The sequence below is a fragment of the Panthera onca genome, chromosome D4, assembly GCF_046562875.1.
Source record: "Panthera onca isolate mPanOnc1 chromosome D4, mPanOnc1 haplotype 2, whole genome shotgun sequence".
Taxonomy (NCBI): Eukaryota; Metazoa; Chordata; class Mammalia; order Carnivora; family Felidae; genus Panthera; species Panthera onca.
This window is the reverse complement of record NC_138351.1, coordinates 1337361-1365305: the sequence shown is the minus strand read 5'-3', so window position 1 is coordinate 1365305 and position 27945 is coordinate 1337361. Positions and strand designations below refer to the sequence as shown.

The window sequence follows — 27945 nt, the reverse complement described above, 5'->3', positions numbered from 1 at the left end:
GGGCCACGTGACAGGGAGCCTCCCTATGTCCAACCCCCCCCCCCCCCCCCCGGTGTCTCTTCCGCCGTCCTAGGCAGAGAGTCGAAGAACCGAGGGCGTGGATTCTTTAAAGTACGAATTAGAGAATTTCGGTTTGGGGTCCTTTGCGGACATTGAGGGCAGAGTGGCGAGGCGCCGCAGTACTCCAGAGGACCGCAAAGGAAACAAGGAGCGCCCTGGAACTGAGTGTGGTAACGGAACCTTAGGAGTCTGGATTGGAACTCGAGTAGGAAGGACTACAGAACGTGTCTGTTGGGACACGTGACTGGAAGTTAGGGGCATGGGCGCCGCTGGCTGCGGAAGACAGCGTGGTGAGGAGGGATTTGGGGCGTTGGAAGTGACCGGGTTGTGTGGCACCCTATCCCTTTCTGTTTTTGGGTCTCCGGGAGGGAGAAGACTGGGGTGGGCAGGCTGGGGACGGGGGAGGCTACCAAATAGATGTAGGCTGACGCCCGGAACACGAGCCATGCTTTGGGCTTCTGGGCGCAGTTTTGGGGTCGCGCGTGGGAGGTGTCACTTACCCCGGAGGGCAGGGTCGGAGCTGAGATGAGCGGGATGAACGATCTCAGGATGGGCCTTAAATCGCAGCAATTCTGGAATAGATCTTCCGAGTCTCTTCTAATCCAATAAGTTCCCTAGTATGCGTTAAGAATTACAGGTTCTGAAATTAGATCTGGTTTATTACTGAGGCTTCGCCGCTATTTGTCCTAATGGGAGAATGACTTCACCTGTCCTGCTCATCTAAACCACTTTGTACGACGCTGGCACGCAGTGTTAAAAACAGCAACAACAACCCTGTATTCTGTGGTATCGGTTGCTCTCATTGTGACTGAACAGCGCTTTGCAGATGCTTGTGTTGTGACGTAACGTTGTAGTTTTGCCATTTGTGTACATCTCATATGACCGGGAAGCTCCAGGATGGAGAGCTTTTTATCCTGTAGCATATTAACCTGCCCCATCCCATTTTTGTCAGCTTTTGTTACAGTGAATGTGTGGATGAATAAAAGAAAAACACCTGGAATATGCATTAGTGAAAGGGGCTAGAGTATAATATCATGGTCATTTAGAGGGAAAGAATTTTCCTGTACCTGTGTCTGTATGAGTGTGAGGTGTTGTTCCAAAGTGTGTTCGTGGAAAATGTGGATGTAGGACGTGAGCAGAGTCTCCAGTGATGAAATTTGGAAGACAACAGAAAGTGAAACACAGGTCCAGGCGACCAAGTTGAAGTAGAAGTTGCAGGGAAAGTAGTTCGGTTTGGTTTGTTTCATTTTGTTGTTTTTTGTTTGTTTTTTTAGATTTGAGAAGAACTAAGGGAAAGAATTCTCCTGCACAGATAGAGAATCATTTTTCTTATTAGAACACACTAAGTGTATGCCCAGCATTCATGAAAGCCAACAGAGAAGTGAAGCGCCTTTTTGTGGGCGGCCTTGGCCAGAACATTTCCAGGGCAGACCTACAAAATCAGTTCAGCAGATTTGGAGAAGTTTCTGATGTGGAGATCATCACACGAAAAGATGACAAAGGTAAATTTATACTCCTTCATGGGTTGTTAAAGGCAGATACGACTCATATCAATATCACAAAATGAAGGAACCCTGCAGGTGAATGTTAGCCTTGAAACTGAAAGTATTTCATTACAAGATACTGTTGTGTGTATGCCATCCCTCTGCTCTTTGCCTTGAAGGTGTTATGTAAAATGTGGAACTTGCTCAGAATTACATTTCTGGGATCAAAAAGCATTCTAAATTCCAAAACATCTGCTTTCTGAAACATGCAACTTTCAATTTTCAGAGCTAAAATTCTAATATTTCCAAGGTGTCCTGTTAAATAGAATATCACTAACATACAACAAGCAAAATGTTTGACTGACTGCTTAACATTTATTTTCTTAATTCTTTTGGAATATGTTGAAAATCGTGCTTAGAAAAATGCAATCTTTGTATCCAATGAAAAATAAAGATTTTTCTTTGAAAGAGTAAAGTTCCAAGAGTCATTTTTTAAATTTAGAAACTTAATCATTTTTACATTGTTTTCTGGGTAGCAGTTTAAGGTTTGGTTTTTGTTTTGTTCTGTTCTTTGTTTTTGTTTTTTTTTAGGAAATCCACAGAAAGTCTTTGCGTATATCAACATCAGAGTAGCAGAAGCAGACCTGAACAAGTGTAAGATTGTTACTATGCTTTGTATTCTATTTGCCGTTTCATGTCATTGTGTAACTCGACAGCTACTTTTAAGACATCCAGAGGAGGGGCGCCTGGGTGGCTCAGTCGGTTAAGCCGCTGACTTCGGCTCAGGTCATGATCTCGCGGTCCGTGAGTTCAAGCCCCGCGTCAGGCTCTGTGCTGACAGCTCAGAGCCTGGAGCCTGTTTCAGATTCTGTGTCTCCCTCTCTCTGACCCTCCCCCGTTCATGCTCTGTCTCTCTCTGTCTCAAAAGTAAATAAAAAAAAAAAAAAAAAAAAGACATCCAGAGGAATAGCCATGGTCAAGGGAATTCTAGTATCCTACCATTCAGGATGTGTTTAGGTCCATCCCATCTGGTGTCAGCAGACATATAGCAGCACATTGCTAGTGGGTTTGCTCAAAAATGGTATTCTCAAATATTTGGGGCAAGAGACACGCTTTCATAGGAACTGCCTGTGACATATATGCCCTTGGGTGTATGCCATACTCCCTTCCTCGATGTGTTCATTTTTAGGCAGCTAATTCTTGTCATTAAGCACTGTTAGGAGAGGACTTTAGATGAAATCTCTACCAGTAAGTTGAGTAAAGCTGAAGGTAAACTGTGGCCTTCAATGAAGTAGAAAGGAGAGATAATTGGTACTGCCACTGATGTAGTAACGTAAGCTCGTTACTCAAGCTCGCTTGAGTCTAAAAAGTCAAAAGACACTGAAAAGAGAACATGCTAATAAAGAAAGAGGGCCATCAGCCTTCTGTGTTATTATTTGCAAAAAAAAAAAAAAATTTTTTTTTAATTTATTCTCTTGTACAGTGAGAAATAAGTGGTGGTAAAGAACTCATCAGTTCTGCTGTGCGACCTGTGACAAGTTGTTTCAACTAGAAGCCCCAGTTTATCTGATGTATATCACTGCAGAAATTAAACCGAGTAATACATTACTACATACTACATGTGGTAGTACCTACCACATGGAAACTTCTGTCAGTGGTTCTTATTAAAGAAGCTGGTAGCAGGTATTGAGAAAAATCAATTACTAGGGCATACATAGCATTTGAAACACAGTGTAGTCACTTGTGGCTAATTTATTTGCAAGTTACATAGTGATAATTTGAGAGGTGATAAGTAAAAGCTGTACAGGATTTCAGTGTCCTCTGATTCACCTTAGAAAATTATACTCATGTTTTTTAGTTTTAGCATGGGAGATAACAATAAAATGGTAAATAAATGTCAATCATCTACCAGAGGTTCCTGGCATCACTTTGTGAAGGAGTGACAAATTTTGCTATATTTTACACATTTGCCTCATTCTGTTCTTCCAGGAACAGAAGGGAACACTGGGCAATAGGGAGCATAAGGACTCTTGGGGTGAGTGGCTCAACTGAGACCACAGCCTAGGCCTTTTCTCCCAGGCTTTGTTTTCTTTATTTCTTCTGTGTCTTTTTGTGATCGATAAGTGTACTTTTCTTAGTACTAACTGTAAAAATGACTTGCTGCAATATATTTTTGCACTGGCGTGTGTTTGGATAACGATTCTTTACTTTATAGGTATGTCTGTTTTAAATAAAACAAAATGGAAAGGTGGAACACTACAAATTCAGCTAGCAAAAGAAAGTTTTTTGCACAGGTAAGATTTGCTTGGCATGGATTTAAACCGTATTTTGTTATATTGTAAATGGTTTTATACGTTCACTTAATTGATTTGAAACTGTCAAGTACTATGTTATTATAGTCCTAGCAAATTTAGGCGTTACAAGTAGAGCTAAAGTCCCTTTGAACTGTGACTCCCCATGACCCCAGACCCACCGAAAAAAAGATAATGCAATGCATTTACATATGTTTTAACTCCTATAAATATATACCTATTTTATTTTTTTACACACAATTTTCTGTGATGATGTAGATCTTCCCCCTTCTTTGTAGTGATTGTTTAACTGTTTCAGAAAATGGTTATACCACAGGTACTGGTTATCCCCCACTCATGATGAACATTTAGACTATTTCTACCTGTCATAAGAGATGACCTTGGAGGATGGCAGCTGCACGGTGCGCGGGTTCCTTGGGTTCCTGTCAGAAGGGGAGTAGTTGTATGATAGGGTTATATACATTTAAAATTTTAATAGACACTATTAAGTGTTTATGTTGATTTTGCTTCTTAAAGCCAGTGCCATACAAAGACACAAAGAAAATAGGAAGTTCCTGTATGAGAGGCATAGGTTTAATTCTGCAAGTGATTTAAGAACAAGACAGTATAAAAATCATTAGAGCATTTTAAGATTCTAAAGATATTATTCTCAGGGAGAAAAGAGTACAGTTTGGGAGCTTTCCAAATAGGAAACGTTTTAGGGATGTACAGCTGCCGTAACCAAGAGAGTTGACTAGATTGTTCTAGGCCAGGGAAATGGCAGGGTCTAAAACAGGTTTCAAGCAGCATGCTGAAGGCATATTTTGAAGGACTGGTCTAGTGACAGAGGTGAGAATTTGACTTTGTTCTTCAGCTCAGGGCCTCTGTGAACAGGGTAGTGATGGAACTTGATCTAGGGGCAATTCAGTGTCTACTCTGTGCTAGAACTGGAGCCCTGGTCCTGGGCAGGGTGAGCGTGGAGTGTCTGGGCAGGCATGCCTGAGGAGCATGAATCTGACAGTCGTGGAAGGAAGAACATAAAGGAAACAGACCAGGGGCAAGAGGCTGGTGAGGACTGGTCAGTGCAGCTGCCCAGGCCTGAGTAAGGTAGGGGAGTTTGAATTGGAAGGTTGAGATGGCATTCTGTATTCTCTTCATTAAGAGCGTGGAAATAGAGCACCTGGGTGGCTCAGTCATTAAGCATCTGACTTTGGCTCAGGTCATGATCTCACAGTTCGTGAATTCGAGTCCCACATTGAGTGAGCTCGAGCCCCACTTTTCTCTCTCTCTCTCTCTCTCTCTCTCTCTCTCTCTCCCTCTCTCTCCCCCTCTCTCCCTCTCTCCCTCTCTCCGTCTCTCTCTGTCTCTCTCTCTCCAAGTGTAGAAATAATCAAGACTTGGCAGACTGGGCTCTGAAAGACACCCCTTCCTCCTGAAGAAGAGTGAAGGGGTTGAGGGTGAATAAGATGCCAATAGTGAGTAAGGCGAAAGGGAAAAGCGAGAGATCCTAAATGATTACATAAAGTCAGACAACTTTACAGTAGTAAAATAAAACACTGTCAATACATGGTTGGTTGTTTTAACGCTTATTTGTATCTTCTTTGATTCAGATTGGCCCAAGAGAGAGAAGAAGCAAAAGCAAAGAAAGAAAAATCAACGATAGGCAACACCAACTTCTTGGAGAAGATGGGTGTGGTGGATTTCCATGTGAAGGCTGTGCCAGGGACCGAAGTGCCAGGACACAAAGTGAGTGTCCACTGGCAACCCCAAGTTGCCCAGACACCAAGTCCTGAGACCATGTGACTGTGACTGTCGTGTCTAGAATGGCTGCTTTTTCCCTTGATTTGAGGCACCTAATATAGGCAGTGCTTAGGGTTTTCAGTGTGCATTTACAACTCTCGGATAAGCACAGTTCTCCCTCATTTTACAGAAAGAAATCAAAAGTGGAGGTGGGTCTCCCAAGGGACATACATAGGTGGTGAGGCGTACAGGCAGGTCCCAACTTTGCCTTCTTAATGCGTACTGTTAGCTGTTGGCATCCCACGTGGTGTGTATGGGACCGATGGCTGTCCTGCTTCTCCTTCTTTCTTTCCCCAAACATTTTTTTTGAGAACTCCAGTTTCATTATCAAAAACAAAACCCAACAGTAATCATGGCCCACTGTGAGTTTGATTTTTTTTATAGTGTTTATGCAATATGGTTAATCTTTTCTGTTTGTGACATCTACAGTAAATGTATTCCTTTTTCTTTTTCTTTTAGAATTGGGTTGTGAGTAAATTTGGAAGAGTACTACCAGTCCTTCACCTAAAGAATCAACATAAACGTAAGATATCCTTTGCAAACAGCCTTTCAAAGTGATTAGTATTTACCTCAGCAACGGATACTTGCAGAAGTTCACTTCATCACATTAGGGTTTCACTGCCTCTGTCAGTAAATCTTAGATTCTTTTTTTACAATTTTTATGTTCTCAATTTCTAGGGAAGGTAAGACCTACCCACTTGCATGTTTGAAACAATAAGAGGTTTTATATTAGTGAATCACACTCAAAGAAGCACTTTTATGGATTAACTTTCATATCCTCCTCGTCTGATATGGATTCAAAGCCATTGCCAAAGGCGCTAAAGAAGGCGGGGTGGGGGGGTTGGAGGCTCGGGCCATTGTTAAAGAAGGTTTCGGAGGAAGTGAGGTATGGTTTGCATTAATAGAAAGCGGTAGGAAGACCAGTAGTTAGGAGCGTGTGGACAGGCTGGAGACTGGTGTGTGCCGACGTAGTGTGGATCCTGGATGAGTGAACGCGGATGCCTGTTCCCTTGAGGAAACGCAGTCAGGTTGTGCAGGACCTTGAATTCCTAGCATCCTGGACTTCTGGACAGAGGGTGCCACCTGTGTGTTCTTTAGCAGTAACCCGCGTGCCGGTCGGTCTGGGAAACAGAAGCCGCTCCGGGTATTTCAGAGCAGATGCGGTGCATACACTGGTTTCAAAAAGTGCCAGAGGAGCAAGCAGCTGGCAGGCAGAGTGTCCGAGGGTGATATCCGCAGTACAGCTCCCCCACCCCGGGGCTAGAGAAGTGCAGGTGTGTCCTCGTTGCTCACAGCTGCTGTGCCACTGTGGCCCCCAGACAACTGGCCACAGCCGCTTCTGCTCTCCCTGCTGCTGGCCCTAACGTCAGGGAAAGCAGACTTCCTCTCAGCCTTCCACCAGTGGCAGCAGCTGACAGCAAAGAGGAGGGTATTGAAGGACAGACGGTGTGGAGCTGGAGACAGCAGACGCTGCCCAGCACACCTCGCATATTTGGCGGGCGTTCAGTAGTTCCTAAATGCTGAAAGCAACTTACATTTGCCTGTTCACAGGTTTTAATTAATCAGCATGTGCTAGCTGTCATCACAGCACTTTGACACTAGCTAGAATCTAGCTAGACTGTGTTAGCAACAAAACAGGCCTGAAAAGAATTACTATCTTTTTAAAAATTTTTTTTTATTTTGTATTTTTTTACATTTATTTGTTTTGAGAGATAGCACAAGCAGGGAAAGGGCAGAGAGAAAGGGAGACATAGAATCTGAAGCAGGCTCCAGCCTCTGAGCTGTTAGCACAGAGCCCGATGTGGGGCCTGAACTCACAAACTGTGAGATCATGACCTGAGCCGAAGTCGGACAGTCAACCGACTGAGCCACCCAGGCGCCCCTTGTTTTTGTTTTTAATAATCTTTCCCACCAACATGGGGCTTGAACTCAATACCCCGAGATCAAGAGTGGCATGCTCTACCGACTGAGCCACCCAGGTGCCCCACTAGCTTTCTGATAAAGATCTGCGGGATGCCCTGCAGAGTGAGCGGGATGTGGGATAGATGCTCCTGAGCTGAGAAGATCAGAGCTGGGATGAGCCAGCACTGAGAAGGCAGGAGTGGTCGAGAGGAGTGGAGAGTAAAGGCTTTGCAGCAGCTGGCCATGCCCCACTGGGTACCCCTCTCTACTCGGCTGTACGGTATCAGCTCAGTGGATGGGTTCCTCAGATTTACAGAAAACAGTGTGTGGCCCCTATGCCTGCTCTGTAACCTGGATGGGTTTGCCATTTCTGCTGCCTAACAGTGGTGGCACCCGGATTTAACTCTGGACGTGCTGTGGAAAGCTCAGTTCCCAGACCCTGAGGTCACTGAGTGAAGGGCTCGTTCTTTTGGACGGGAAAAAGAGGATTGGCTCTGAGTAAGTGACCCGCCTTACGATTGCACAGTACTCTGTATGCTTCACCAGATTCTTAAGTTTTCCCAAAACCTAGTGCCTCTGTTTTATTCCTTGACTTTTGGTGACATCATGAAGTATGACCCATCAAAATACTGTCACAACTTAAAGAAGATTGGGGACGATGTCACAGATGTCACCCCTGTGTCCCACCTCACTTGGGAACTGGAAGGAGGGGATGATCCCATGAGTAAGAAGCGACGAGGGGAGTTCTTTGCCTCTCACAGCCCCCCCAGGAAGAGGATCAAAGTGCAGAAGGACGAGGCATGTGCTGCGTTTCCAGCTGTAAGAGCAAGACCCAGCAGGGTTCCGGGGAGTCTGCAGCCCCTACAGCAAGAAGTGGCACAGGAAACACCCTGTGATCCTGTTACTCCTCCGTTACTGCGTGTACCTGCTTCTCATAGCCAGAAACTTAAAAATGTATTTGTTCAGGCTTCTGGCATGGGAACTACCAGGAACAGAAATCACATGTCTGATGATGATACACATTCCGAAGAAGAAATAAGACTACTGATTGCAAGAGAGGAAAGCCTGGAGAAAACTATGCGGTCGTCAATAGATGAATCTGCAAACGAGCCCTTCGAAGTTGTAAGGGGTGATTTCAAACCAGATGTTCACAAACTGCGCTCTTTACCAGGGTTAGGTGATGCCTCTTGCCTGGCTGGTGAAGACCATGTCATAGGAAGCGATTGCAACTATGATTCAGGAGACACAGATGAGATCATTGCAACAAGGAAAAAGCCCAGTGAGGTCAAAAGCAGTACAGAATTTTCACAAATGGAAACGTCTATACACAAGAAAGCTTTGAAAAATAGAAAAAACTGTGAGCTTTCTGATCACTCTGTTGAAGCCCAAAACAGAAAAACCAACGCGGAACTAGCCATCAGTCCCGGGGCTACACCCCACTCCAACAGCTGTGAAGATGTGGGCTCTGTGTCAGAATGCAGTGGGTCTGAGGAAGATGAGGAGTACAACACTCTGATAAGAAACTGCCGTCGTGTGAGTCTCACTTTAACTGATCTGGAACAGCTGGCTGGCAGTGACCTGCAGGCTCCAGGGCATGACCCTGAGAGCGGTGACCAGGAAACCCCCGCCAAGTGTGACAAGGCCTCCAAGAGCCACAGGACTCGGGGTGGCCTCCACAGACGCCAGCAGTGTATCCATCCTGCAGAGATAGTGGCCGCCCTCCTAGAAGGAGAAGAAAACACCCGTGGAAAACAGAAACCAAAGGAAAACAGCCTAAAGCCGAAATTCCAGGCTTTCAAGGGGGTACGCTGTCTCTATGGAAAGGAATCAGTAAAAAAAACCCCGAAAGACAGAGTGGCCTCTGACGATACAAATAAAGATCAGCATTCCTTGAAACGTGATCCCAGTGGCCTGTCCACAGGAAAGGGGTCCCCATGTGCTAATGACTCACCAAGCGAACTAACTCCTCTCCATCATGCAAAGAAGGCAACTGACCCAAACCAAATGCAGCCTGAAAAGAGACAATCCACTTTTGAGAGCAAGGATCGCAAGATGGTGTCCCCAAGCAATTCGGAGAGGGGAAGTAGAAGTCCTACTTCTAGTCTGTTGCCGTTAAAAGATGAGAAATCTTTAAGTCTTGGTATAAAGACCCCCAGGATGGGCTTTGATAAAGACGGTTATCACGGGACCAGAAAGACAAGAGAGGGCTCTGGAAGGAGCAGCCACATGGCCCCTGGGAAAGCACTGGAGGGCTCTTCCAGGAGAGCCGCTCAGGGCAGCAGCACGGACTCCCCACTTCCTGTAACCGCTTGGTCAGGCTTGCCCGCTAAGGGTAAGCATACTGAAGATAACGAGAAACGTTTGGCAGCCTTGGAGGAAAGGCGGAAGGCAAAAGAAGTGCGGAAGCAGCTGGTTCATAACGCCCTGGCAGATTTGGTGAGTGCGTGCCCAGTCTGGACACCACGAGGCTACCCTTCCTTCCTGTGAAGATCCTCGTGCCCCTCAGAGCCTCTGTCCCAGCACCGACCTGTTCCATGTTGTGTCCCTTGTGTTAGAAGATTTGGTCACCTTGTTTTTAGCATAGACCAGAGAAATTGAGATTAAACTATTTACTGAAAACATTCTTAATTTGTTTTAATCTAAAGTTTTCCTCCTGATTTCTTTTCTTTTAAAAGCTTTAACTACTATAGGTCAGTGATGTGTCCTAACATGTCTGACTTCACATGTAAGTCACTTGCCAGTGGTTTATGTCTCACTAAAATTCACTCTAATGAGACTATGCATTTTTTGCACAACTGTGTGCGTCTGCGAAGTCCCAGCCTTCACAGTAAGTGCTAGACTTAGGGAATGAGGGTCTTGGTCCCTGCCTCTGGTGGTCGTTGTCTCATCCCGTTTCAGTGCCCCAGGACCCAGAGAGAAGAGTGCCCGTGCACCCTCAGTACAAGGAGGTGCAGCACGTCAGCCAGGGGGAAGGGTGGGGGCTCCCTCAGCCTGAATGGACTCTGAGGTAGAAGGATCAGTGAGAACTGGTTGGGCAGAAGTAGGAGGGTGGGGAGGGAGAGGGAAGGGGTTCCGTGGGAGGGGAGCAGTTTGTACAAAAGTGAGCGTTGGCAGCCACTATAGCCGAATGGACAGAGGACAAGGGTGCTCGAGAGAAGCAGGGCAAGTTGTGAAAGGCTGTGGAGGTTGGACTTTATTCTGTGGCTGGAAAGGAAGAGAGTGAAGATTAGTTGTGTATATATCAGAACAGGAATCAGCAAACCATGGCTCGCAGGCCATCCATCCCGTTTTGGTACAGTCTCCAAGCTGAGAATGGTTTTCACATTTAAAAGGGTTCAAAAAAGGGGCGCCTGGGTGGCTCAGTCGGTTGAGCATCCGACTTCAGCTCAGGTCATGATCTCACGGTCCGTGGGTTCGAGCCCCGCGTCGGGCTCTGTGCTGACAGCTCAGAGCCTGGAGCCTGTTTCAGATTCTGTGTCTCCCTCTCTCTCTGCCCCTCCCCTACTCATGCTCTCTCTCTCTCTCTGTCAAAAATAAATAAACATTAAAAAAAATTTTTTTTAAAGTTCAAAAAGGAAGAATACAGGACCAAGATCATATGTGGTCTGCAAAGCCTGAAATATTTACTCTCTGGTTCTTTAGAGAAAATATTTGCCGGCCTCTATCTGGGTAAGATTGTTCAGGCTATGACAAACAAGTGAAATGGGACAAATCTGGAACTGGAGAATCTTTGGGAGGTCATGAGCCAGAACCAGGGCAGTGACAGTGGGAATAGATTTAAAAGATACCAAGAAGGTCCACTGGACCAACTGGACACAGGAAGAAGTTTTAAGTTTGCCTGTTGGGAAACAAGTGGGATGAGAAGGGGCCTTGTCCGGGGAAGGAAAGAGGGCTATCTGCCGGTGTAAAGCTCTTGTTGACTTCTCTAGGATGGTCATCCAGAGGACAAGCCAACACACATCATCTTTGGTTCTGACAGCGACACAGAGGAGACACCAACTCGGGAGCAAAGCCACCCAGGAGAGGAGCCAGTAAAAGTAAGTATCTCAGGAAGTCCACATGGGCATTCACCACTCTCGCAGATCCGCTTCTGCCTACTGCAGACCAAGACCTCCCCACAACTGCCAGGTTCAGTGTAAAATCCTCCAGAGCCACAGTAGCCCCAGGGCTCCCCAGGCTACCACACACACAGACACCAGGGACCGTACAGATTTTCCCCCACAGGAACCTGCCTTCCACATTGTCTGCCAGGTAACATCAGTCCTAGTGACACCCTGTAGAGTGTGTCCTGTATGACATCCACACCCCCATGCCCAATCCAGACTGCACTGGGAGCCTCGACATTAGTGACCCAAGCAAGAGGCCAAGTCAATGTCACGGAGTCAGGACTTTGCATTCTGACTGTCCAGCCTTTCCTGGGAGAGGCATCTGGGTTACTGGTTCTTAAGTATGGGCTTAAGATTACGTAAAGAAGGAATTGCAGGGGTGCCTGGGTGGCTCAGTCAGTTAGGCATCCGACTTCAGCTCAGGTCATGATCTCACGGTCGGTGAGTTCGAGCCCCACGTCGGGCTCTGTGCTGCCAGCTCAGAGCCTGGAGCCTGCTTCGGATTCTGTGTCTCCCTCTCTCTCTGCCCTTCCCCCGCTCATGATCTGTCTCCTTCTGTCTCAAAAATAAACATTTAAAAAAAAATTTTTTTTTTAAAAGAAGGAATTGCAGATTGTCTTGGTTGTTAATAAACTCTGTCTACATCTGTTCCAGGAGTCTGTGAGTAGAGCATCTGGGAAGCTGTTTGACAGTGAGGATGAGGAATCCGACTCCGAAGATGACAGCCACAGGTTCAGAATTAAACCTCAGTTTGAGGGCAGAGCTGGGCGGAAGGTTAGTAAAGGCTGAAAATACACCTGTAACACGCCCATGTTTTTGACACAGTTGTTAAATCTGCGTAAGTGCAGGCTGACCCAGATCTGCTCCCCGGTGTTCGGTGTTCATTTTGATGGGATCGTGGGTGGTGAGATTATGCAAACACTAACGTGAATTTGAGGGTGAGGGGAGGGAGGGGAAGCACTGTCTTTGATCATGGCTATCGATTATCTGTGTGTCTGTGTAGCTCATGGACTTACAGTCTCACTTCGGCACCGATGACAGATTCCGCATGGACTCACGATTTCTGGAAAGTGACAGTGAGGAGGAACGGGAAGGTAAACACCTACTGTCCGAACCATCCTGTGTCAGAGCTGGGGCTCCCTGGGGAGTCGTCTGGTCTGGCCCCTTTGCTCGCCATGTGGGGAGCCTGCACCCCAAGACTTACGGGTGTGAGGCCCATGACCCACTGTTGCTTACTCAGTACTCCTTGAACTTGTTGGTATATATTAAGCTGCCAGAAAGGACAGGAAAGACCCCGTCTTCCTCTGCCCTGTCCCTGGCACAGGGGAGAAGGATGGGCCCTACCTGACAGTAGTTTGGTAGGTCCTGGCAAGGTTGGGGAAGATGGTTAAGTCCCACGTGGCTTTCTAGAAACAAAAACATTGGTCTTCCACCCAGCGTGCATGCTGGGTGCAGGTCCTTCAGAAGCAGTACCCCGCCAAGTGCCAGTCTGCTTGCATTCGTCCCAGTGTGGGCACACTGGCAGCAGTGACGATCTCTGACTTCCTTCTCAGCAGTGGCTCCAGACTTTCTCTACAAGACCTTCTGTGCTTAAGTTTCCATCTTATCCTTCGAGAAAACCCTCCCCTCCCACCTGGCCTGGAGGAGGGTCACTTCAAGTGAGGCCCCCACTTCCCTCCTGGGTCTCTGTACCTCTCTGTCCTCACAGCGCATTTCTGTCCTTCCTGAGTTAATCTTGGGCCTCACCATTCATACTTGCTGTCCCTCCTTTTCAGGGGTGTGCTCCTGCTGACTAGGCCATTCCTTCCACCTTACCAGCTTCTGAGTCGCCACACCCACCTTTTTCATTCTAAATTGCATCTGAATCAGAAGCGGTTGGCTTTTTATCGTAGACTCTAACAAAGTTCTCTTTTGGTCAGCAGAAGAGTGGACGCAGGATTAAAGCGAGAGATGGCTAATGTCGGGGAAAAGACAAGAGCCCCGAGTAAGGGTCCTTGCCCCATTTTTATTAGGATCAGAAGGCTTACAAACATGGCGATGGACGTGCACAAAGGGACAATGAATCTGTGAACATTAACTTGGTGGCCATGAGAGAAAGGGGTCTTGAAGATATTCGTGGATAGGGGTTTGGGTTAATACAAACCAAATCCTGGCGCCGGGCAGTCAAGTTGAAGGTTGTTTACAGCAGACCTGAGGCAGCACCTCTGTTTATCTTAGCTAGCCTAGGGGATGAGATAGATAGGGGGAATAACTTCAGGGTTGACAAGACACTTTTTCTTTTGTTAACCATCTCCACTCCGGGCTGCTTTGCCTGCATCGCAGTGGTCCAAAGTCCAATTCACCAATGTACCTAACCTGGCCCTATTCTCCTGTGAAAACAGCTTTCTGCTACAGTACTAAATTTGGGGTGCTTTCACCCTGAATATCTAATCTTGTTGTTCCTATGTGTTGGGCACCTTTGCGCTGTTTCTATTTCAGGTCTTTGCCTCTCTCTATATATTTTGGGGGCTCAGCACCCCCTCCCTATTTTGAGGTGCCTTTGCACCTCCCTATTCCTGGCACCTTTGTGCCTCCCTATTCTCGGGGTGTTTACACCCCCTTATTCTTGGGGTGCCAATCTGATTTACCCATACTCGGGTGTGAGCATTTTATGACTTTGTATTTCTTTATGCCTTGTCAACCCATTGTTGTAAGCCCGGGGGATTCCTAAGCTTATCCCCCACAGCTTTTTATTGAAAATGCACTCTTTGCTTTGACCCTCTCTTCTTTGAGGTGATTGTCCTGTGCAAGAAACGCTTCTGGAAACCAGGGTTTGGAGAGCAGGTTCTGCAGGGTCCACATCAGCATGCCCGTCAGAGCCGCTCGAGCACTTCCCTGAGGAGGCGGGAGCAGGCAGAGCAAATTGGCCTGCATTTAGCGCTGCATGTGGAGGTCGCTTTCGGAACCTCTGCCTCTTGGGTCTGTGTCCACACGACACTCTTCTGACTTGTGGACCCTCCCAGCAGTGAGCAACCCCACTCAGTGCAGTGGTGTTTCCTCGGCTTCGGCCTCGCCAGCCTGCCCATGGTGTCTGTCCCTGTCGACCACCCGCCTTGAGATGTCCTCTCTTTGCTCCCTTTGTACCAAAATTCCCTTGTTTTCTCCCAATTCTTGTTCCTGGTTCCCGAGGTTCTGTAGGTAGGTCCCTGTGGCTTTAGCCTTCTCTTGTATGTGGGCATTTCCCAAATGTGGGTCATCTTTGCTCCTGACTGTTCTTTTCTCAGTGCCATCTTTCACTACCTTCTGTTTTTAGATTTACGTGTAATTTAAATAACATTTTTAGGATGTTAAAAAAAAAAGTTTAATTACTTTAGTTTTGTAATTAATATCTTGCTCTTACATTTTCAATATTTACCTTAAATTTTTTGAGTTGCCACTGAAAGCCATTAAATGCAATTATGTTTTCATAATTACAAACAAGAATGGGACTTTTCATTTGTTGGTCATGAGACTTCTGGATTCCCTGTGGCACTGAGGGGCGTGGGGACAGGAAGGCTAGGAAGATGGGGTTTGGCCCTTCTTTCGCCTGTCTGAATGTGCTTTGCCCGTGTTTAGGTACTTGTAAATGTTTGATGGTTGAGACTGCTCAGGTAATGTTTGCCAAGAGATTGTTAATTACCCTTTTACCTCTTAGAGGAAAACGACAGCAGAACTGCCGAGGAAGAAGAGCTTGCTGCCGAGAAGCTCAAAACTCTGGACGTTGTGCAGAGTGTTTTGCAAACCACCCTCAGCGATTCTACACACAAAGGATCAGTAGCTGCTAAGAAATTTAAGTATGGTTTATGTTCCATCCCATTCCATTCTATTTTCCTTTGACATAAATGCCTTATTGAACTCTGTATAAAAGTAGACCATTGTAAATGTTCTGGGGAGTGTGGTTGGCAGTATGTATCAGTCCCTTAAAAATATACTTCTCTTTGATCCAGGTTCACTCCAGGAAACTAATCTTAAATTTTTTCTCTGTTTATGTACTTAGATGTCATAACAGCATTGCTTCCATTAGTGAAGCAGCTGGACAGTGATTTAAATATTAACTGTAGGGGCACTTGCATGGCTCAGTTAAGTGTCCAACTTTTTTTTTTTTTACGTTTATTTATTTTTGAGAAAATGTGGGAGGGGCTGAGAGACAGAGAAAATCCCAAGCAGGCTCCACACTGACAGGACGGAGCCTGATGCGGGGCTCGAACTCAAACCAAGAGACTGTGACCTGAGCTGAAGTCAGACACTCAACTCACTGAGCCACCCAGGTGCCCCAAGTATCCAACTCTTGATCTCACCTCATGTATTGATCTCAGGATCGTGAGTTCAAGCCTCGTGTTGGGCTCTGTGCTAGGGGTGAAGCCTGCTTTAAAAAATAAATATTGGGGCGCCTGGGTGGCTCAGTCAGTTGAGTGTCCGGCTTCGGCTTGGGTCATGGTCTCACGGCTCATGGGTTTGAATCCCGTGTCAGGCTCTGGTGCTGACAGCTCAGGGCCTGGAGCCTGCTTCAGATTCTGTGTCTCCCTCTCTCTCTGCCCCTAACCCACTCACATTCTGTCTCTGTCTCTCTCAAAAATAAATAAACATTTATAAATAAATTAATTAATTAAATAAATAAATACTGTGAAACTTTATAAATGTAGCAGTTTATACTACAGAAAATTTTAAACACATAATTTGGAAAGACTGGTGTTCCTTATACACCAGCTTCTACAATCACTACCATGTGACCAGTTTTCTTTTCTTTTTTTTGTTTTAATTTTTTTTAAATGTTTTTATTTATTTTTGAGACAAAGGGAAAGCATGAGCTGGGGAGGGACAGAGACAGAGGGAGACAGGAACCGAAACGGGCTCCATGCTGACAGCAGAGAGCCTGATGCAGGGCTCAAACTCATGAGCTGCGAGATCATGAGCTGAGCTGAAGTTGGATGCCTAGCCGACTGAGCCACCCAGGTGCCCCTTGTTTTGTTTTGTTTTAATGTAAACTCTACACCCAAAGTGGGGCTTGAACTCAGGACCCTAAGATCAAGAGTCACATGCTCTACTGACTGAGCCAGCTGGGCATCCCCAGTTTTCCTTTCTATACCTTTACTCACCTCCCCAACCTTTCCCCCCTAAAATATTTTATGCAAATCCAGTTTTATCCATATTTTAGTAAGTGTAAAATAGTTTTTAATGTTAAAAAAAGATCCAGGGAAACTCAAAACTGGGTAATTTAAAATATGACTGTCTCTAACAAGATTCTGACACTCTTCTTTGGTTGTGTGGTTTTGTCTTGCTCAAAAATTGGAATAGCTCCAATGTAGACTTACGATTTACTATTAACTTTTTGCATTATGTTCTGATTTCTCTCTCCCAATTTATTCCTGTCTGTCGTTTACATAGGGATGTCATACGTTATGATCCAACAAGGCATGACCATGCCACTTATGAAAGGAAGACCGATGATAAGCCAAAAGAAAGGTAAGTCAGCTACTTCTCTCTGGAGGAGGATCATAGAAATTAATCTCATTTCAGACAATAGTAGTAGATAGTAGCCAATATCTATCCATTGGTCCACATTGCATTTAATTTAAGACCAGGGAGGGAAAAGTTAGAGTAGAATTATTGATGTGGTGGAGAAAGTCTTACCTTTTAACAAAGAAGTCTCATGCAAGTAAATGGCATGTGCTCCTGGGCTGCTCTGGTGCCTCCTACTTGTATTAGTTTCTTGTGGCTGTTGTAACAAATTACCACAAACTTAACTGCCTTAAAACCACAAAAGTTACTGGGAGTCTGAAGTCAAGGTTATTGGAAGAACTACGTTCTCTTGCGTTCAGGGGAAACATCTGTTCCCACCTCTCTCCTGGCCTCAGGTGCCTGCCAGCAGCCCATGGTGGTCCTCGCCTGGCTGTGTTCCTCCATCACTGGAGTCTCTATATCTGTCTTCATGTGGCCTCCTCTTCTCTGCATCTTTCATCTCTGTGTCTGTTATCAGCACACTTGTGATTACATTTAGGGCCTGTCTGGATAATCCTGGAAAATCTCTTCTTTGCAAGGTACTTAAAAACTCTGCAAAAACCCTTTTTCCAAATCAGGTAATGTTCACAGGTTTTAGAAAGTAGGGCCTGGACATCTCTTTTTGAGGGCAGCGATTCAGTCCACTCACTCCTTCAGTGTGGTAGGAACTTGTGTTTCCCATCCATGCCCTATCAGTTTGACAAATACGGCACATGTGTGGAGCAACCACCAAGTCTGCCTCGTTTAATTCCTTCATTTTCGGGCTGTGAAAATCACTAAAGGCATGTGGTATTCTGAATTAAATCCTGGAAGAAAAAAGATATCTGTGGAGAAACTGGGGAAACGAGAATAAGGTTTGAGTTTAGTTAATAGCGATGACCCTATGTTAATCTATTAGTTTTGACCATTGTACCAGAGTTACGGAAGATGCTACCATGTGGGGAAACTAAGTGAAGGCTATTTGGGAATGATGTACTGTCTTTGTAACCTTTCTGTAAATCTAAAATTTTTCCAAGATTAAAGGTTTCTTTTAAAAAGAATCAGATCAGACCAAAGTAGAAGTAATATGAACATTTCCTGCAACGTAGAATTTTTGTATGTTATTCCAAATAGCCCACGTTGAACGTGGCATTTGAGTAGGGTATATTTTGTATATTTATTTTTATTTGTAGGATGTATTATCTATTGCTGCATTAAAAATTATCTGAAACTTAGCACCTTAAAACCACAAAGACTTAGTACCTCAAAGTTTCTGTGAGCAGCCTCTGTAGGTGGTTCTGGCCAGGGTCTTTCAAGAGGTTGTGGTCAGAATGTTGCCCTGGGCTTCAGTCTCCGCAGGCTCGACTGAGGCTGGTTGGCCTGCCTCCAAGATGGCTCCTTCTCATGGCTGTGGGCCAGTCCCTCACCTTGTTGGCCTCTCCATTAGGCCGCTTAAGTGCCCTCATAACAGGGCAGCTGTCTTCCCTCAGAGCCAGTGACCCAAAAGAGGAGGAGGAGGCACGGTGTGTTTTATGACCTAGCCTTGAGCCACACACTGACAATCGGCCCTGTTTGGTTTTCTTGAAACAAGTCTCTAAGTCCAACCCATAGTTTGATTGGGGGGATGGGGGTGGCTTGTAAACACCACCTCTCAAAGGGAGAAGTGACGAGGAATTTGTGAACACATTTAAAACCACCGTTATGCACCTCCTGGCACAGATTGTTTATATTCCTGCCACATGGAAAATATGCTCACCCCCTCCCTGGCTTCCCCAGGACCCTCACTTCTACAATATCCATTCAGAATCTGGGATGCTGTCATCCAAATCCCGTCTAGGGGCAAATGAGGCTGAATGTTGTAATTCCTAGAGTACGACACCTTGAGTGCAGGTCTTGTAATTAGAGACGGGAGAGAACTGTGAACCAGAAAGACTGGTTACTGCCCGTTCTCGAACACAGTGGTGGGACAGGTACAGGATGGCCACCGTGAGCTCTGCTGTCCAGAGAGGATACAGGAGGCACAGGGGGCACCAGTCCGGAAGAGCTTTGACAAACATTTTGACAAAAAAGCTTTGGACAAACATTGGGAGTTCTTAGATTAGAACTGTGGGCCTGGTAATAATTCTCCACGGTCTTGATTCCGCCTTTTGGATCATCCTTCCTTTTTCATGAACGGTCGCATGGGGTTGTGGCCAAGTAATTTTCTCAGCCTTCTTTTTCCTAGTAGAAATGTGGGAATCCAAAAGCCTTTTCCTTGTAGAATATCATGGTACCTATCAATCCAGGCTAGTGTTTCTCTTAACCTATTTCTCTTAAAATATTTGTGTGAATCTCCTGTGAATCTCCTATGGGTTCACTCCCATTAGACAGGAGCCACACCCACAGATCATTTGGAGACCAGCTTATTTTCCTGTGGACTTCTGAGACACCACCTTTAAATTCCTCAGGAGCCTCGTTTGAACAGTTGAAGTTTCTGGGCTATGGCTACGGTCTTAACAAAGGATTTTGTTTTATATTTAGACTGGGGTCTACACATTTCTCTGTTAAAAGATCAGATAGTAAATATATTAGGCTTTGCAGGCCACAAGGTCTCTGTTGCAGTACTCCAGTCTGCCTTTGTAATAGGAAAGCAGTCACAGGCAATATGTGAGTGAGGGAGGCTGGGTTCCAATAAAATTACCAGTAAGACACTAACATTTGCATTTCATGTAATCTTCCATGTCACAAAGTCATTTTCTCTTTATTTTTTCCAACCATTTCAGACTGTAAAAGATTGCATTGTAGCTTGCATCCCACACATAAATAGGCAACAACCCGGCTTTGGTCCTTGGGCTCTGGTTTGCTAACGCCTGCTTTAGACTATGTTTTCTGAGTCTTAGATTTGCTCTTTGCTTAGAAGCCAATTCTTAAATTTCATGTCACTTGTGTTCTAGAAATTAGGAGTCTTCAAGACCATGAGGTCCTAGCTTCTTACAAGAAATATCTTCCTTCAATGAAACTATCTGCTCGCGTTGTACTGCAAGCAGCAAGAAGAAACCAGCAAATACCCTCAGACCTTCCCAGACACCTTCCTAGCTAGCTTCTTGTTCATAGGCATGTCCCAGGGCCCACTTTAACAGAGATGATGCAGTGCTGCTGAACTTCCTGCCATGGCATAGCAAGGATCCCTTTCCCCCAGGTTTCCAGTAGCGTTCACCTCAATTTCCCACAGCCCTACCTGCAGCCTCCTCAGTGGCTATGTAGTTTCTACTGGCAGTTTCTGCAAGGCTCTTCAGGCTCTTGCCTACACCCTCATTGCTGCCTCCTGACCTGCCCATTACCTGGACTGTGCAGCCCCTCCTCTGGTTTAGATTTGTTAGAGCAGCACTTCACACCTCGGTACCAAAATCTGCATCAATCATGAATCTCTGTGTAAAAAACTTCCCCAAGACTGAATAGCTTGACCTTAAAAATTCATTAGGTCCCAATTTCTGTGGGTCAGGAATTTGGGAATGGTTTACCGGGTAGTTAAGGGGCTCTCAGAAAGCTGCATTCTCCGAGGGCTCAAGACTGCCTGCAAGATGGCTCACCTAGTCTGTTGGCAGGAGGCCTCCGTTCTTGCCTCTTGTTTGGCTGTTTGAGTGCCCTCAGGGCATGGCAGCTGGCTTCCCCCAGAGACGGTGGTGTGGGCGGGGAGAGAGCAAGGAGAACCTTGTGACCCTCGTCTCCATAATCACACACCGTCACATCAGCCTTACTCCACTCCTCAAGAGGTCATTAAGTCCAGCCCACACTCAAGGGATGGGAAATTAACTCCCACATCATAAAAATGGATCAAAGGATCTTTAGACCACTTTTAAAACTGCCATATGGGATGAGCACTGGGTGTTGTATGGAAGCCAATCTGACAATAAATCATATTACTAAAAATAAAAATGCCGTAAGATGGTTCAGTGATAATCATGTGGAACTGTCTGAAGTACACCGTTTCTCAGAGTTCAGTCTCATAGAAGGCATATCTGTCCTTAAATCCTGGCCAGGTTGGTTTTCTAAATGAAGTATTAAAAGTATCTCTCGGGGCGCCTGGGTGGCTTAGTCGGTTAAGCGTCCGACTTCGGCTCGGGTCATGATCTCACGGTCCGTGAGTTCGAGCCCCACGTCGGGCTCTGTGCTGACAGCTCGGAGCCTGGAGCCTGCTTCCGATTCTGTGTCTCCCTCTCTCTCTGACCCTCCCCCGTTCATGCTCTGTCTCTCTCTGTCTCAAAAATAAATAAACATTAAAAAAAAAATTAAAAAAAAAAAAAAAGTATCTCTCTGTGACAGTCTCCCTCAAGAAGGCATTCATTTAGGACATCTTGTTCACTTAGTATTTTAGAATAGGTAATACAGTTAGAATTTTGGCCCAACACTACTCATGATATATGGAGTGGACTCTAATAGGAAGAATGATTTTAGTCTTGTAATAGTTAAAAACCCAGTATTGGAAATAATCATGGAACTTTTTATCCCAACTTCAAAGACAAAAATAAATGCAGAGCAGGTTTAAAATGACATCAACATTCCATATCAAAACAGAGTAGACTTAGCACATTTATAATTCATTTCTAAAACCAATGTTGTAAAAGCCACAGAATTTTACTTTTTAAATGTTTATTTTTATTTTGAGAGAGAGAGACAATACGAGCAGGGGAGGAGCAGAGAGAGAATCCCAAGCTGGCTCTGCACTGTCTGCACGGAGCCCGACGTGGGGCTCCATCACACGAACCGTGAGATCATGACCTGAGCCGAAATCGAGTCAGAAGCTCCACCGACTTAGCCACCCAGGCGCCCCAAAATTCACAGAACTTTAGAACTTGTAAAGATCTTAAAAGTTATCTGGTTTAGCATGTTCATTTTGCAGGTGAGGAAACTGAGGCCTTTTGTGGTTAAGTGATTTTCTTAAAACTAATATCTTAGGTGTGATTTATGGAATGTAACTCAGGATAGGAGGGAGATATGATTCTTGTGTAATGTTTGGAGCTGTTTGACATGGTTTTCTGTATTAAAAGCTTATTGGTCAAGATTCTGCTTTTATGAGTAGAGTTTCATATGTGGATCCTCTGGGTTGTTGAAAGAATGGGTTGGTTTTCCAAGGTGTTCTAATTTCTGGCAGCTGATGGTCTCTTTGTGACATGCGTGTCTGTATGTGTCCCTGCAGTAAAGCAAAACGGAGGAAGAAAAGGGAGGAGGCTGAGAAGCTGCCTGAGGTGTCTAAAGAGATGTATTATAACATTGCTGCGGACTTAAAAGAAATATTTCAAACTACAAAAGTTACCAGTGAAACAGCAGACGACACGCCCTCTACTGAGAATCGTGACGGCGAGAAGGTCGAAGTCCATGAGCCCGCGCCTCTGACAGCTGGGGCCTGGCAGCCTGGCGGGTTCACATTCTCCTTTTTTGATTCAGATGCTAAAGATGTAAAGGAAGGTACTTTCTAAATTGTCTTAACTTTTTTACTTCAGGCAGCTTGAACGTAATAGATTGAGTCTACATTAAATGTAATAATGTAACATTAGTTGAAAAGAGAATTATTCTCTCCCACCTCAATGAACAATAGCAGATTCAGTATTATATGGCCAAAACCACGTGCCTGGAGCTGTGTTCACACAGCAAGAAGTGTTTTTGCACTTAAAGGAGCAGACGTCTAGCTGCCACTTGAAGGGGAGCATGTACTGTGCAGCATTCCTTCTCCTGGATGGAAATAATCATAAGAAATATAGGGAGTCATTTATTTAAGTAGCTTCTGTCTTACATGCAGTTGGAAAAACCAGGACCTGTAGCAAGCCGGTGCCATCTGGTAGGGAAAGGTGGAAATAGGCGACCTTGGCTTTATACAGATGCACTGTCATCGACTTGCTGGTTGCTTCCCACTTAATCCTGGGAAATGTGCCAGAGCCTGGAGAAAAACAAACTCCAGCACGCACAGTTCTGCGTTCCGTTTCAGGAGGTTCATGTCTGGAGGCCAGCGTGACCCAGAAGTTAACAGCAGCTGTTAGTTAGGCTGCTCTCCCTTAGTGTTTAAGATGGAAGTGGAGCTGTTGCGGAAGCTCACCGAGAAGCCGGCTGTGCCCACGTAAGAGAGTGCCGCACACCCACCTTCAGTGTGATACCATGCTTAAAGTAGCATCCGTGCGTGCAGCTGATAAGTACTTAGTGTCATTTCTCTGGTCCTCTGACAGGAGGGCAGTGATCCAGTTTTTCAAAATGTGTTCTTAAGTTAGATACAATACATCATGTGCTCTGCTTACATTATTCTCTTGCATGTGATGTCCCTCTGAGTAGCAAGGTCAGTCCTAAACTGCTGAGCAGACCTGGTGTGATGTGGATATTGACTGTAACTCTTCTGAAAGCCAGGCGTGAGAAAATTCACTTTGAAATGAGTGCTGAGACGCCTCGAGTGTGATTTCCGTGCTCCAGGAATCAGGGGCACTGTCCACATCTTATAGCAGTGGCTTGTTCAGCGGTTCCAGAAAGACCATTTGGAAACTGAAAACGTAAAGACAGATGTTTCCTTTCCTCACTGATGAGTAAACGGGGAAACGTGGTTTCACTGCAACATGTTCTATTTTGGGCTTCTCTTGCTAGCACTTTTGTTCTTTTATGTTACACATTTATAAACCTTTAGTTTTTATATCTTTTTATAGTATTACTATATTTCTTGTCAGATCACCTTGGTAATGCCAAAAAAACATGACACTTTGTCTCCGTTAATATTGAAAATCCAAAAAGATACTACTGATTTTAAATTAATGATTAAGCTACTGGACCCTTAGAGCTATGTGTGTATGGTCAAAGTGGTCACATGAGTGTGATCAGGTACAGTCCTGTCCCCTTTCATTGCCATGATGATACAGATGCCTATAGAGTTGAGACAGTGAGAACTGGGAAGGTTGTCTGGCAGGGAGCCCCTCGTTTCCAAGACAGCAGTTCTGAAGAGGAGGAGGTTACAGAAGAAACAGACGACGGGAAGCCCAGCCCCAGGTAAGCAGTCTCTTTCTGTGCAGGTCTGTTTCATAATTTGTAGAACCTGAGTTAGACATGCTGATAGAACTATCCAAATTTATCTTCACAAGACAATTTTCTTTTCAGCTTCTTTAGAGTTCTCTAGCCTTTCTGTAACAGGGATCACGTCTCTTCCTTAAAACTGGATAGCACCCTGTGAGGGGTATGAAGTCCTGGGTCTGGCAGGAGGACCCTGGAATGTCCCATGGGAAACACTGGCAGATGGGGTAGCAACACTGGGGTGAGACGGTCAGCCACCACCATGGGACATAAGTCTTCATTACCAAAGCTTCAGGTAGAAGAGAGGATGCTGAATACAGGGTGGAGTCACTTTAAATCAGGGCAAAATGAGCAAAACATAAAGCAGATATATTTAAGGAATAGTTCATTTATATTTTCAGAACATTTCATCTGAAATGTTGAAATTAACTAACCAGTGTCTCTCTCTCTCCCCTCCCTCTCTTGTTTCAGAGAAGTACCAGTACCTGAGAAAGAGACTACAAGATTTTTCTTTTTTTCTAAGAATGATGAAAGACTTCATAGTGAGTCCATTTCTGGATTAAATGATATAGAACAGGAAATGGAAATGGTACAGCTCTCACACTGTGCACTCCAATACAGAAACACGCATCCAAGAAAGTATTTGGCAAAAATTTTGATCCTTTGCAATGTCATGTGGTTCAGCTGTCTCTGTTTTTGGACTCACACAGGTAGACTGGTTAAGCTCTGGAAGATGAGAGCTCCCACTCCCCACCTCCCTCCCTCATTCATCATCATCATCATCAACAAGGGCTTCTTTGTTGTGGGGACTTGCTTAGATGCTAGATGGGCAAAACTCCTGTTTTTCATACCCTGAACGTTCATGTGAAAACTGAGGCTCTTGGTGAACTCATTTTTTTTTCAACCACTTAAGTTTATCTTTTTAAATATATTGTCAAATTGGCTTACATACAACAACCAGTGCTCATCCCAACAGGTGCCCTCCTCAATGCCCATCCACCCTGTTTGTTCTCTGTGTTTAGGTCTTTTGTGGTTTGCCTCCCTCCCTCTGTTTGTGACTATTTTTTCCCCTTCCCCTCCCCCATGTTCTTCTGTTAAGTTTCGCTAGATCCACATATGAGTGAAAACATTGGATATCTGTCCTTTTCTGACTTATTTCACTCAGCATAATACCCTCCACTTCCATCCACACTGCTGCAAATGGCATGATTTCATTCTTTCTCATTGCCAAGGAGTATTCCATTGTGGTGAACTCATTTCTTAAAGCCTAGCACAAACAGAAAGCAAGATACATAATAGTAAATGATACACAAACGGTAAAAATTCTAGCGGCTCTATATTTTCATTTTGTAAAAACAAAATATTTTTTAAAATCGCATAAATTGTAGGGGCGCCTGGTGGCTCAGTTGGTTAAGCGTCGGACTCTTGGTCACGGCTCAGGAAGTGATTTCGCGGTCATGGGATCAAGCCCAGTGTCAGGCTCTGCACTGAGAGCATGGAGCCTGTTTGGGATTCTTTCTCTCAAAATAAATAAACATTTTCTAAAAATAAATAAAATGAAATTAGCATAAATTGGGGAAAAAACGGTGTTAACTAGAATTGAAGACCTTGATAATGCCAGCACTAGCATATCATCCATTTTAAAGGCATTAATCTTCTGCCTTGTCTTTTGATTTTCCCTTATGAGGTTCTCATTTATTCTGGAGAGGAGTGGGAAGTAATATCAGCAGGAATTCTTGGGAGGCCAGAACAAACACCTTGCGTATGGTGAGTAACAGTATCCCCATATTGTCTCCTCAGATGGATGCACTGTTATGTCTGTGTGTTAGTATTTGTCTGGTGTAAGAAATCGGTAGTAAGGAGTAACATGTAAGACACAAATGGTGACACCTGAGGCCATGATTTAACCTCTCAAGAGTCACCATGGAGGAAGGGACTCTGTTTAGGTCATGCCATATCTGGTGCAGGTGAGGAACCTAAGAGCAGCCGCCTGTGTGGGCAAGTTCCCGCCATGCTTGTTAAGTAACAGTAAGTCCTGAGTTTGGGGAACACTAAAATATGGTTTCCATATTTAAAAAGTTTGAATATTCCTTGTTCATTCCAAGTGAGCACTCCCATAATGCTTTCCATAATCCTGACACTGAATAACCTAAATTTTACTTTATAGTTACTCAACACTTGAAAATGATTCACATTTATTTTTAACAAAGGCTTGATTTACGTTTTTCTAGGACTGTCGGAAGAAACATAAAGATGCCAAAAGGAGAGTGAAACCAAAATAATATTAAATGTCAGCATTGGTTTTGATACTGAATATGAGCAAGGCTTACCTATGGAAATCGGGTGATGCAGAAAATAATTTTAAGTGAGAAAGAATTCAGATTGAAGGGATTCAAAATCTGCCTGATTGATATCACTCTGTTTGCTATCTTTTTCTGTGGATTTGCTTGTATCTCTTTGTAAGTAATTCTGCAAAAAATTAACATGAACTTTTTTTTTAAACAAAGCACAAGACAACCCCTCAAAATACTTTTTATATATAATCTCTGTGCTATCTTCAGTAACTAATGTGTATCTTCTAATTTAGAGTTTACATAAAGTCTTTTTAAATGTATGGGTAAGATCACTTGTGTTTTCCAAGTTAGGCTTTGTGTGAATTATAGGCTACAGGAAATATGTATTTTTGATTGTATATTGTCATTTTTTTAAAAGATGAATACAAATCAGCCTGAGTTCTGTACTTGTGTCCTGATAAACAACTAACTGAAATGCAAGACATTTCAGATAAGCATCATAGGAGAGAGTTCTCTGAGGACCAGGAAAGGGTGCCAAATAGAGTTTTCCTGTCCTTGGCCTCTGAAAATTAATAGAGGCAACACATCAATCCCAAAACTCTGGTTTGACCAGAGTCTCATGAAAAATCCAAGTTAGCCATCAGGACTCTCAAGTCCAGATAGGGAAGCAGATTTAATATCTCATTAAATCAACCTGGTTATGATTCAAGCCTCCTATCAAACTGGGCTCTGTTCAAAACTGTTATATAGATCATCCCCAGGGATTGTCCTTGAGCCACAATGTGTATCTGAAATTAAGTATTTATTAATTTACATCTTGACCAAATATAAACTCTAGAGGGCTGGGATGTCATCTGGTTTATTGACCATTATATCCCCACTGCCTAGAACTGTGTGTAGCATTCGGTGGGTGCTTAGTACATGTATTTCTGAATAAACAGGGTCCAAAGAACTAAGCAGCTGAAGAGTCATTTGGGATTCCTGTGTTTCTGACACTTCAGACCTGATGGAGAATAGAAAAACCACCACGCAGCAGGATAAATAATCTAAATGTCACCTTCTCTTGATGCAGATTACATTTATACTTTCTCACTGCTACATAACAAGCCATCCCAGTAGAATTTATTTTGCTCACAAATTAGCAATTTGGTCAGGGCTCTGTGGGGACTGCGCACCTCTCCTCCATGTACTGTCATGGGATGGCTCCGCTGGGACCAGAGGATCCACTTCCAAGATGGCCCCACTCTCTCAGTGCCTGTCCCTGGGCCTCCTCACAGCGTGGCATCGAGATTTCAGAAGCAGATGCTGCCGGGCTCTTACAGCACAGTCCAGAAACTGGATCAGTCATTTCCACTATATTCTACAGGTCAAACACACACCGAGCCCAGATAGAACCAAAGAGAGGGGATGTAGACCACCACCCCTCAGTGGAAGAAGTGTCAAAGAATTTGGCCATACTTAAATGTGTCACACCCGCCATCTTCAAAGCAGA

General features: G+C 44.6%; 1 protein-coding gene across 2 annotated transcripts; it reads left to right on the top strand.

Annotated features, from left to right (window-relative positions):
• The first annotated feature begins 64 nt into the window (after positions 1–64).
• Positions 65–26661, top strand: NOL8 (nucleolar protein 8). Of its 2 annotated transcripts, none has more exons than XM_081790854.1 (17): positions 65–350; positions 1335–1562; positions 2136–2198; positions 3760–3838; positions 5446–5581; positions 6095–6165; positions 8143–9973; positions 11467–11574; positions 12298–12417; positions 12647–12737; positions 15317–15455; positions 17047–17124; positions 22316–22584; positions 24012–24138; positions 24631–24701; positions 25847–25926; positions 26391–26661. In XM_081790854.1, exons 2-17 carry the CDS (start codon positions 1424–1426, stop codon positions 26439–26441), a joined length of 3453 nt encoding a protein of 1150 aa, XP_081646980.1. In that variant the 5' UTR covers positions 65–350; positions 1335–1423; the 3' UTR covers positions 26442–26661. The 2 variants fall into 2 exon arrangements, with proteins under 2 accessions (XP_081646980.1, XP_081646981.1); XM_081790855.1 differs by lacking the exon at positions 65–350 and adding an exon at positions 382–677.
• The last annotated feature ends 1284 nt before the right edge of the window (positions 26662–27945 follow it).

What these genes read in the sequence shown, in the direction of transcription:
- NOL8 (XM_081790854.1), top strand. Translation starts at nt 1,424, where the DNA reads ATGAAAGCCAACAGAGAAGTGAAGCGCCTTTTTGTGGGCGGCCTTGGC. An exon ending in CCGAAGTGCCAGGACACAAA is followed by an intron (nt 5,582 to 6,094) that starts GTGAGTGTCCAC and finishes TTTTTCTTTTAG; the next exon opens with AATTGGGTTGTGAGTAAATT. An exon ending in GTAGCTGCTAAGAAATTTAA is followed by an intron (nt 15,456 to 17,046) that starts GTATGGTTTATG and finishes TCGTTTACATAG; the next exon opens with GGATGTCATACGTTATGATC.